Below are 12,429 nucleotides of genomic sequence, written 5' to 3' on the forward strand. Positions count from 1 at the left end.
TGTATATACTGTATAGTGATGATAAGCCTGAGTGGTCTGTTGACGGACCTTTGTATTTGTTCAAATAATTCTTACGGGCAGGTTACAATATAAAAATGTTAGTTATAATCATGTCTTGTGATTATTTGACAGGAGTTTTACTTTTAAACTGTAAGTGTATTTAATTTAGTTATGTTTGTTATGATAGTTTAGTTATGATGCAAATACAATAAAAATTAAACCAAGATTTAGATTTAGAATAATCATCATTTTGATCCATACACTGGTAATGTCCGACTGGGCCTCGTGTCACTTTAAGTTCAACAAATTGGGCCCCGAGGTCAAAAAGGTTAAGAACCCCTGATTTAGATAAAGAGGATCGATATAAAACTTGGAGAGTCGAATGAACAATTAATGAAACTGACTGTTAGTTCTGGCTTTCTGTGGAGGCTCTATGTCCAGGTCATCAATCATAGCTGAATAGAAGGAAGAGCTGGAGCCATTCACTGCACTCCTGCATTAAAACACCACAAACAGTACATGAATATAGTCTGTCATTAACTTGTGTCATCATTAAAGAAACGTATATCAAGTATTCAAATCTAAAAGGTGTGCTTACCTGTGTGCAGGTGGTACCAGATCAGGTGGAAGCGTCAGAGGCAGCGGTTGCCCCATCTTTGCCAGGTCCACCAGATGCATCGCCAGAATAAACTCCTCTGCTTTCAGTTTGCCATCCTTGTCAACATCAGATAAATTCCTGCAGGAGTGGGGTCACAAGTCACAAATCCAAGCTTTTCCATGACCACGCACATGCTGGAGTACTTGTGCTTTGACCTTAAAAGGCAGTGAAACTGCACACACTGATTTTCCTATTTCATTTATGGAACAACTATTCTGCATTTGCATTTGTTCGTATTGGAGGCGGAGAAAAATCTGGGACAATGTGGCTGAAGCATTAATTAAATTGTATACATGTACGTATATCAACGTTAAAAATGTTGCGAAGTGACAAATGTTGATCATCTACAGGGTGAGTCAAAAGTCTCAGGACACACTTTTATTTCAGAAACAAATAAGAAAACGAAACATCTGAATATCCCAGCACATAATGGATAAATGGACTGTACTTATGTAGCAGCTTTTTTCCAGCCAGGAAACTCAAAGCACTTTACACTACAATCATTTACTCATTCACACACATTGACTCAGCACTCTACTAGATCTCTCTACAAAGCTAATACAGATAAATCATCTAATATCGGAAATTTTAGATGCAGGCCAATATAATCTGATACTCGTTTTTTGGGCTATATTGGATCGATATCATACACTGACATTGGATCAGACATCCCTAAGTAAAATACTACATTACTGTTTACACCAGTAATGGTTCTAAAAAGGTAACAAATATGAGTACGTACACACACACACACACACACACACACACACCTTTGTATTTGCATCAAACTGAGGACTTTGTATCGACTTCCATTCATTTTTGTAACTGTATTTATTAGGGGTGTAGGAAAATATCGATACACCGAAATATATCGATTTCATTTCCCGATACTGCATCGATTTTCTAAAGCCCTGTATAGATTTTTAATTAAAGTTTAAAATGTCAACTTTCCTGCCAACGGTTCATTTTTATGTTGTAGTTCAGCCTCTGACCACTAGTTGGCAGCAGTGAGCCAGCCATTTGGCTCCTCTAATCCTAAGGAGCCAGAGAGTAGCAGCAGCATTAGCATGGAGAGTAAACATTAGCATCATGCACCGATAGCTGAATCTGAGCGGAAAAGACAGACACCCTCTGCCTTCTAAGCTGACGTAAGATTACAAACAGTCCCTTATTAGTCAGATGTCTGTATTTTAAGCCAAATTAAGTGTCTCGTCCGGGGTGCTCTTTTTCCGACTGTAGTCAGCTGTCACGTTACGGAATGCAGACAGGCATGCGTCTAGCACCTCGAGCTCAGTGGGTGTTGTGCAAAATTCAGTTCCCCTGTGAAAATCTGTTCCCCCTGTGTCTGGAGGGCACACTGCAGCCAGAGAGGCGGATCCGACCATTTTCACAGCACTTCTGATGAATTTCTCGTTAAAAGGACTCACATAACCCTAACCCTTCAGGATTTGTTGTTTATGATGAGAGGAATTGACACAGTTAAAGATTTGGAGGTAAATTATTTTTTCCCATGTTACAGAGGGGGAACAGATTATTTTAAACAACTGAAATATTTGGTTCTTATATCAGCAATAAAAAAGGTTGGTGTCAAGGTAGCTTTAAGTTTAATTATCAGCTGCTGTTGAAAAAACTCTAAAATGAATAAATAAATAAAACCTGGCCTTTTTTTTAAGTCACAGGATGAGTCCTTATCAGTCCTTTTCCAACCTTTCTCATGTTCTCTTTAGCTTCACAATTTATCAGCCAGACACCAAACACTGTCTTCCAACACATTGTGTGGATTTATAATTTTTGTATTGCTGATACAAGAACCAAATATTTCAGTTGTTTAAAATAATATTTTCCCCCTCTGTAACATGGGAACAAAATAATTTACCTCCAAGTCTTTAACTATGTTAATTCCTCTCATCATAAACAAATCCTGAAGATCTGGGGAAATTTGCTCTTTATTGGTCAAAGTTACCTGGATGGAACCAAATATTATTTAGGCTTGTAAGCTACAGTTTGCACTGTTTCAATTAAAGAAAACAAATTTTCTCACCGCATCTTTGATTAATTTTGTCCAGCTGTAGACTAGGTCTCTGTCCAATCAGAGCCAGGTATTGTGTAGTTGGTGCTTTTAATCAGTTTTCAGTTCAATTAATTCAATCCAAGTCTATGGAACAGTCCCAAAATGTCACCAAAATCACTCTGTCCCTCCAAAATCGTTCAGAAAATCAAATCGTATCGAATTGTATCGTTCACTGAATATTGTGATATATATCGTATCGTGAGCAGAATATCAAATATCGTATTGTATCATGAGATTAGTGTATCACTACAGCCCTAGTATCTATGTCTAACCCAGACATCTTCCCTAAAATTAACCATTACTGGTCTATAGTTCACCCTAACCTGAACCAAAACTTAATTCACACCATACCTCTAAACCTAACTATTAAATCACAGCAGAGCTGCAAACAAAGTGAGGACATTGAAGCGGACCTCACTTTACAAAGACCTCACTTTGATAGTAACTATGGCACAAATGGTCCTCACACTGTAGTAAAAACAAGTACACACACATATATACAAGATTTTCTCACCAGATAGAGGCCAGCTGTGTCTGTGTCAGCATTGTGGTTGCCATGGCGTTTCTCACCTGCTGACCTGGACATATGAAAGATGAGCATCAGCGGGGTTGTGAGGCTCAGGTGTGTGGGTGATAAGAGGAAGCAGGGGTAAAGTGAGACTGTCAGGTCTGACCTAAACAAGTGGCCACTGTATGTTTGTGCATAATCTCTTTAAAACAGGACGTGTGAGTCAGTGAAGTGAAGCTAAAATAAAAATTAACTGTTTAGTCACAGTTAATTCACTTTGATATATGAGATTAGGCTTAAAGAACAGATTCCTGGATTAGAACTTCAATAAAAACAAGCCACTTGTGTAACTTATCTAACGGGCTGAGCCACACTACTCAGGAAGCGATCAACAAGGCTGACTGGAGGGACTGGGTGAAAGAGCGTGTTCATACGTGTGCTATTGTTATCTCAGTAAATCCTCATATTTTTGAGGGAACAGGTTCGACGGGGATTATAAAAAAAGAAGACGAATGAACACAAGTCAAAGAGTGTGTGTTGAGAAATGTCCAGTTTCTCAACACACCCGTAAAACTCAACCACCACTTCCTTTGAGGCAACTAAAATTTGACAAAAACAAACAAAAAGGTGGGGGGGACGGCAGTTCTGCACAGCGCTGTATTTTGTGTAACTCTGTCATTACATGCCCAGAGACGTAAGCTCCTCGTACCTGTGAGAAATCCAGTCATCTGTTTATCCAGGCTGTTGAACTGCTGCCTGTATTTCAGTCTTGAGGCATGCGGCACCGCCCAGTCGCTGGGAACAGCATTCATAGGGGACATTATCGACAGAGACGACGGAGCAGAGCTGAAAGGAAAACGACAATGTTAGGAGTCCGAATACTTTTAGAGGTTGACAAGATAATCGAGGCAGTGACTGGAAAAGATGGACGTTCTTCCTGATCTTTAAAGTGCCTGTGACATGCATATTCTTCAAACACAAAAAGTCAAAGAAAACATCTTTATATTTAAGAAAGTTGGAATAATGCACACGATTTAACCCATTTTGTCCCATAACTGGCATATTTTCTTTTGAACTTGGCTTAGCCAAAGTGAAACAGGAAGTGACATCAAAGGGGAACTCTTTAACAAAGAAAACTCTCTGGTCTTTGAAACAATATTATTTGAACTCTGACTCTTCTTCATCTCTCTGTGACTCAAAATAACCTAAAGAAACATCAGGTTCTTCTCCACAGACTGTGTTGTTAGCTGTTGTAGCAACGCTCTGTGCATTTGCAGACATTCCCCTTTGACATCACTTCCTGTTACTTCACAGGTAAATATCTCAACAACTGTTCATCTCAGCGACATGAATTTTCTTTTGCAATATTTTATCAATGTCCTCTTTCTAAAAAGCATTCATATGTATAACAAAAATTTGACTTCACAGGCACTTTAAAGTTTTGTATATGAGCGTGTTTTACCTGCCAAGATCCAGCAGGGCTGAGTTCATAGCAGCAGGAGAAGCTGAGAGTCCAGCTGGAGACGGGTACGGGGTCGCAGAAAGAGGCAGCCCTAAAATTAAACACTTATATGAATTCATTTATGTGATTTGCAACATCTCTTTGTAACAACAATAAAAACTGTGGCTTTTTTTTATCATAGAAAGAAACCTAAAACAGTCATCTTTACACTTTAATCCAGTAACTGATGTCAGAGACAGAAAGGCAGCAAAGATGCGACAGAGACACTAAACTCTGCAAAACAAGACCAGGAACCACACATTTTCTTTTTCAAACTACATCATTTGCATATAAGATCTTGTACAAACGAAGCATATAGAAGTGATTATCATATTTATTGTACAAGAAACCACGCAATTCCACTGAAAAAAATTTCTAAGGATCAATAATATTTGGAGGATCAATCATATTAAACTACTGCTTCTATTGTGGAAAACAAGTGGTCAGAATATGTATCGTCATTCACAACTGTCTGAAATGTGGGGACATATTTTTCAGAGCACTGGTTCTTTCACTGCTAGATGTAATTCTGTGTGTACTGACTATAAATAATAACTAATATTTATCCCACATAAATTTGAATAAATCCACAAAAGCATCAACTGAGCAGAAAACAAAATTAAGGCTAGCTATGAACACGAAGCAGCAACCTTTCCCAGAATTTAAGGAGAAATTTAAAGTTGAAACTTCATTCCTTTAAGTTTAAGCTTTGTCACCCTCCCCTGGATAATGTGAATGGCAGTAAATCTACCAGGAGCATGCTGCACCTAAACCTCCTTTAAATTGTCAAGATTGAAGTGAATGTGTAAAAACAGGCAAGAATAATTGTTCATTTTTATTGTCCATTCATGAATCATTCAGTTGTATGAATAATAAATGTTAGCAACACAAGCTGCAGTAGTTAGAAAACTCCAGAATGAAGAATTGTAATCATAAAAACAAAGTTTCTTTTTTGCTTTAATTTAATCTAAAAACCTGCTCTGAAGAAACCTCTAACATGCAGCACTTGTAGTTTTTATTCCAAAGTAATGGCAGATAAATAATAGATCAACAGGACATTTACCAGCAGTCATAGGTCCACCAGTGACTGATGGAAGGAATCCTGTGGAACCGTTGGACAGGGCCTTGTTTCCCAAAGTGGGCATCATGGGCCTGGTGGTAGCGGAGCCCATCAGTGGGTTCAGCCCTGTTGATGCAGGAACGTACGGGCTGAGGCCGGTCATTGGTGTTAAAGCTGAGAGTCCAGGAGACGCCATAGACGGAGTCAACATGGCGAGGTTGGAGCCAGCCATCATGGGCATGAAGCCAATGCCTACAACAAACACAAACAAAATACATTTAACTTTAAAGTTTTTCTTTTTGTTTTACATCTAAATCAGAGATTCTTGACCAATGGGCCGCGGCCCAATTCCACCACCTGGAGGGCCTCAAAAGAACAACAGTTTTTAACTTTGGGCCGCATTGATTTTGAATAAGGTGCAATACACTTTCTCACCACTAGTAGCAGTAGTGCGCCACTCAGATGTTTAACAACTTTTTTAATATGTAGAAGAAGAACCTTAGATACCTGCTGAAAATGGAAACTTATTTTAAATGAAAAGTAGAAGCAAAAATGTATGAAGGACAAAAAAAAAAAAACTCTTAATGTTTGTCACTAATATGAAGAGCAGCTTCTGTTTCTACCATGCAAAAGTTTAAAAAGGCTATATTTTCAATTGTACTTTTTCAAAGTTATTTTTACAGTTTTTTTGTATTTGAAACATTTAAACATTTTTTATTTATTTTATGCCCACAATTTTATTTATTGAATTTTCTATTGTTGTTATTGTTTATGTTAAAAAATGTTATTTTTGTGTTGTTAAGTTGATAAGTTCTGTTGACTGACCTTTGTAGCTATTTGTTCAAATAATTGTTATGGGCAGGTTACAATATAAAAAAATTGTTCGTCATAATCACGTCTTGTGATTATTTGACAGGAGTTTTACTTTTAAAATATAAGTGTATTTAATTTAGTTATAATGTAAATACAATAAAAATTAAACCAATATTTAGAATAATTATCATTTTGATCCATACATTGGTAATGTCTGACTGGGCCTCGTGTCACTTTATGTTCAATAAATTGGGCCCCGAGGTCAAAAAGGTTAAGAACCCCTGCTCTAAATCATTCAATTGAGCCTTTAACTTTCTTTGTTTTAAAGTTAAAAACACGAAGAGGAACTGTACCATAGTTAGGGCCGGACATGACAGAGGTGGGAGCAGGTACTGGAGGCTGCTTCATGATGATGGGCAGCGCAGAGGGAAGCGCTGAACCCTGGAGTTTGAGCTTTATGAGCTTCATCGCGATGGAAAACTCCAACCTGTCCATCTTCCCATCCATGTTCATGTCGGCCAAGGTCCTATGAGACAAACAGAAGACCATGTGTCAAGTAGTGCCGCTTCAAAACATCTGAGACATTATACTGGACTCCCATCAACAACAAATGTGTATTTTGTACCAGATCTCAGCCAGCACTGAGGCAGGCAGCCCTGACTGCAGGAAAAACTTCCTTGCCTGATCTCCTACAAAATAAAAGAACATCAATTAAAAATAATTTTGCAAAACTGAAAAATGTAAAGTTTAATCTGAATATGTTTGGATTAAAAGTCAAGTCACAAGCAGCCAGATGATGAGAAGCCAACATCTTTGTGTATTTTTTTTTACTTTACCAGAGGATTTAGTTTAATAAAATTAAGATTGTAAGCATTATCATGGCAAAATTAAAAATATTAACTATATAAGGAGTTTGTACCTGAGATGTAGCCCATCGATGGGGAGAGGGTGTCAAACTTCTGATCATGTTTTACTCTCTCCTCGGGAGAGATCGCCCATATAGCTGGACCTAGGGGTGCAAAACATTGACACATATCAACCTCAGTGTTCCCCCTACCATTGTACAACAGGGGGATCAATGAGACTAAGACTACTACAAGAACAGACTGTGTTGACCTCAGCACTTCTGCCAACCCATAAAAAAGTACGTTAAAAAAATGAAGAAAACCAAAGCAAAATCTCTTTTTCTTTTCCAATCAGCACGTTCACTCGCTGCAAAACTGCAACGCTCTTACCATTCATGATTGCACGTGCAGAACTCCCAGTGGTGTCCTCAGCTTCTGCTCACAGCCATCTGCAAAACACAAAGTCACAATCCAGCCATCAGTCAATACTGCAGCTGAGCACGGGAGAGGAAGAGAGACCGTTCTGATCGGTCAGCAGTCAGAAACAGAGCTTCTCTAGTTCTGTTTACTCAGGACAGGTCTGGCTGTGACCCAAACCTTTCAGCTCCATCTACTGAGACTCTGTAGAGGCCAGACAGCAGAGAAACAAACACTAAGCAACCAAAACCAACAATAAACAGAGCAAACAAAAAATTACTTCAGCATTTTTTTCAGACAGTGTTAGTAATGTATTGAACACAGACCCTACAGTGGTGTCAAGCCTTTTTTAATGGCTCCTTTTAGGTTTGGAGCAGATGGCCTGCATGGAGTAATGTCTATGATCAATGTGTGGAAATTAATCTAATTTAATGTAAAACAGCAGCAAGGCCAATTATTTCTGCATGGTTAAGTTTAAAAAGATAAAGTAATTATACTACTCTCCTATTTTTTAAATCAAATTACACATTTGTCACAATAAATGTATTTTTTATTATTTTAATAGCAGTTTAGCAATACTAACTAGACAGTAAGCTTTATTATATTGCTGACTTAGATTTGTTATATACTGTATTTATAATTTCTTCATTTGATTTCTGTATTGTTTAGTAAAGATGCTGTATTGTCTTCAAATGTCAGACATCCACTTTGTGCACACATGAATATATTTATTCTTTTAATAATTGATGACTTTTCAGCACAAACGAATGGACCCAAGTGGTTTGAATAAAATATTTTCCACTAACAACTCTTTAAGGTAAAGATGTATGAGTCACAGTGCATAAGAACCCATTAAAACTAAAGGCACACTTAAAAAAAATCCTTCTGCATTACTTAAAAAGGCTTAAATTCTAAGAATATATATGTAAGAATTAATACTAAGGTGGGTTTTAGTGGAAATGCTGGCCTTGTACTGAGCTCCAATGACTGTAAAACAGAAAATGTCCCTACAGGTTTTAATGGGAGACATATATACGGGGTCTAAATATATTACAGATAAATGTATTAATTTTGGTTTATTCCAGGTTGTCATCACTGTAAGCAAAACAGACTTGTTTAACAATGACTGGGATGGCCGTGAAGCTTGTGTTTGATCGTATCATGTCTCAGACTCTGTGCACAAACTAAATGATCCATTCTGTGGACTCTTGTTGACAAAAGACCAATTCATTGTAATAAACTGGGTTTGCTCAAACGTTTATAGGTCTCATTTGGGATTGCAGTAGGGCTCTGTATGACTTCAGTGCAAAACTTTATTTTATTTACAGTAGATTTCAACTGCGTGGGATAAAATAAAGAGGTCACTGCTGATTGTGGATAGAAAAAAGTACTTCCTGCCTGGTACCCTTTTGAAATGTTAGCTGCCTAAAAGAGAAAACACTTTAAAGTCCCGGGAAAAAAAATTTAGTAGTGGTGCTAAATTTGATTTTGGGACAGGATGTTTAAATAGTGATGAGTGATTTTACTGAGGAACACCACGGATCACTTTGAGGTTTGTGTAGAAGAAAATTAACAAAATGGAAAGTAGCAACTTAAACCTGGTCAGATAACTGAAAGGGAAAGCTAATCCATCACTCGCCATCTGTCACCTTTCGCTCCTCATCCCTCCTGAGTCTCTGTCCCTTCTCCAGTTTCTGTCTTTTATTCTGCGCTTTTTCTTTTTACCCATTAATGAGCTTAAAAGAAAGTTTTGTTTACCACGGAGACAAAACATTAATCAGAACTGACAATAATTCTTTACAATCTGAAAAGTATTTTAGGTACAGAACATGAAGTATTTCTGAAAGAATTAACTGCATTCATCTATCCCCCCAAAATTATAACCAACTGCAAAGTTAAAGCACCTAAGAGGAAGAAGTGCTGTAGCTCTTTGTTTCGCCATATTTTTCAACCATTGTTTGCAACATGAGTTTCACATTATGCATTCAATCACCTGAAGCATGATTAGATGGAATAACTACAAGACAGGAAGTATATTTTAGCTGAAAGTTTCAAACTAAAGTCTGTAAAAGCAGTCATTTTATTAGAACGAGCTGAAACCATATAACCATCTAGTTTCTCTTGTAACTCACCTGAGGTCAATTTGAAGACAGACACTCAAAAGAAAAACAAATAAGTTATGAACAACCATCCTAGAAACTGACTGATTGGAAGCTTTTAAAAATTATTTTTGTTCTGTGATCAGTGTATGTGTTTCAGACTACTTCACATGGAAGAGGGGGGCACCAGAGGGTTTTCCGCAAACGACAAGACAACATGTCTGTGGTCTCAGGTCCTCACAGGACCATGAAATCTGTAAAATTATGTTTTCGGGTTACAGCCAGAAGACTAAATGTTTTATAAAACTAAAAAACTGGAAACAGAAGCTTCTCTCTTATATGAACAGAAAGCTTTAGATCTCCAAAGGAATTAAAAAACAAGGCCAGACATAACAATTTCTTAACAACAACAACAATCATAACAACTATTAAACGTTTGTCTCGTAAAGTAGACAGATGGATTTAAATTAGTTTCCTGGAACGAATAAAAAAACATTTCCAAAAATAAATAGGTTTTTTAGTTGCTTCACAACATTAGGTTTTAGATCCTAATATCTTTAGGTCAGGGCTATTCAACTGGCGGCCCGCTGGCCACATCCGGCCCGCGAGTGACCAAAGTTCGGCCCGCAAATTGGTTCATTCATCTCTTAAGCCCAAACCCCCCGGTTTTCTACTTTTATTACTCTAAGTTATTTTACTTAAACATAGACATTTTTGGTATCTACAGAAATGTCAGAATCTTGGCTAGAAGCTGGTAAAAACAATTTCTATAAACACTCAAGACAGTTGAAGACAAAATGATGAAAGTGAAAATAAAATTGTTTTAAAAATTTGGTTAATCAGAGATGTCAAAATATTATTTGTGTTAAATAGGAGGCGTAATGTGTTCTTTTTGTTTTTGATAATGTGTAATTATCACTACTTTTATAGGGTTCTGTATGTTGTATTCATTATTAAATGCAGCAAAATAAACTAATTCAAAGGTAACAGATCTTCGTAATACTTGGTTTATCTACAAAATAACTTTAATTGCTGGATGTTCGGCCCCTCAGCTGTTAACCAGCAGTAACTGTGGCCCCCGGAGCAGTTTAGTTGAATAGCCCTGCTTTAGGTCTTTCAGTAAAGTCTGCGTTGTACTACTTTCACTTGACCAGGTGAGACAAACAAAGTCAGATGTAAGACTGCTTTATGATCGTCAAGTCATGGATCTAGTCAAAAACTACTGACTGAAACTGTTGAATCCATCTCAGCTGAAGCCTTTGCCTGATATCACTTGAGTCATAGAGAACAAACCAGCTTAATTCTGTAAGATGAACTCCAATCATTTTTTATAACTGATAAGTCTAAATAAACATTGCTTAATGATGGTGTTCATATATTTAAAACACTCCTTTTATTTGACAGCTTCTTGCGTCACTCCTGACCCACAGTGAACTAGAATAATATTTTGCCTCCTAAGCGCTCAACACAAGTATATCCAGCTGAGTAGTACACAACTAAACAGGTCTGAGCTGGTGTTTGTGACCTCTTGTAACATTACACTGCAGGAATTTGAATGAATAAATGAAAGATAGAGGCAGACTGTTTGCTTTAAGGGTTGATGTTTCCAGAGTGAGTTCCTGACGGGACATCCTCCTGACCCACTAACTTCAGTGACAAACCTCATGCAAATCTTTTCTGAAATGGTCCTGCACACACACATACACACACTCCCACATGAACACACACACTGTGTCGGTGAAGGCCTTAAAGTGACATGCATATCCTTCAAATACACAAAGTCAAAGAAAACATGTTTGTATTTAAGGAACATTGGCATAATACATATGATTTTATCCATTTTGTCAGATAATCTTTTTTCTCGTCTCAGCTAAAGTGAAACAGGAAGTGACATCAAAGGGGAATTCTTTAAGAAAGAACTCCCTGGTCTTTGTTTATAGAAACAATACTATAACAATGACATGTCGTCATCTCTCAGAAAGTGACTCAAAATAATTTAAAGAAACAAAAGATTCTAATCTACGGTCTGTGTTGTTAGCCGCTGTAGCAACCATTGATATATATTACTGGATTGGGCGTGGCTAGCGCTTTGGCTTTGGCTTAGCTACATTGACGTGCACGCACTGAAGCTCTGTTATGCATTGAAGAGTCACAACAAAATGAATGGAGGTCAATGGACTGTGAGGCGTCATCCTGATGAAAATCTATTATAACTTCCTTATTTCTTGCTTGATTTTTACAAACTATGGTTCAAAATAAAGCTGAGAAAATTGTGAATTTTATAGTTATGGAAATTTGAAATAGATAACTAATTTAAATGACTAAAACAGTGGCTTAAACTAAGTATTTTGCGTTTCACGTATTTTTTCATACAAATCAATGAGTTCTGACCAGCTGGATATTCATACATATATTTATTAATCAGAACTGAGTCTTAGACATTTAAAATAATAAAAT

At 37.2% G+C, this 12,429-nt stretch overlaps 1 protein-coding gene across 1 annotated transcript in view; it reads right to left on the reverse strand.

Annotated features, from left to right (window-relative positions):
* itsn2b (intersectin 2b) overlaps positions 1 to 12,429 on the reverse strand; it is a gene marked incomplete in the record, with an annotated part of 53,934 nt that overhangs the window by 28,428 nt on the left and 13,077 nt on the right. Inside the window, 10 exon segments of the mRNA XM_014017190.1 lie at positions 405 to 493; positions 599 to 736; positions 3,244 to 3,307; positions 3,947 to 4,083; positions 4,700 to 4,790; positions 5,802 to 6,050; positions 6,965 to 7,137; positions 7,237 to 7,300; positions 7,531 to 7,620; positions 7,847 to 7,905. Coding sequence (XP_013872644.1) covers positions 405 to 493; positions 599 to 736; positions 3,244 to 3,307; positions 3,947 to 4,083; positions 4,700 to 4,790; positions 5,802 to 6,050; positions 6,965 to 7,137; positions 7,237 to 7,300; positions 7,531 to 7,620; positions 7,847 to 7,853 — 1,102 coding nt within the window.

Source organism: Austrofundulus limnaeus, unplaced genomic scaffold (genome assembly GCF_001266775.1).
Source record: "Austrofundulus limnaeus strain Quisiro unplaced genomic scaffold, Austrofundulus_limnaeus-1.0 Scaffold163, whole genome shotgun sequence".
Classification (NCBI taxonomy): domain Eukaryota; kingdom Metazoa; phylum Chordata; class Actinopteri; order Cyprinodontiformes; family Rivulidae; genus Austrofundulus; species Austrofundulus limnaeus.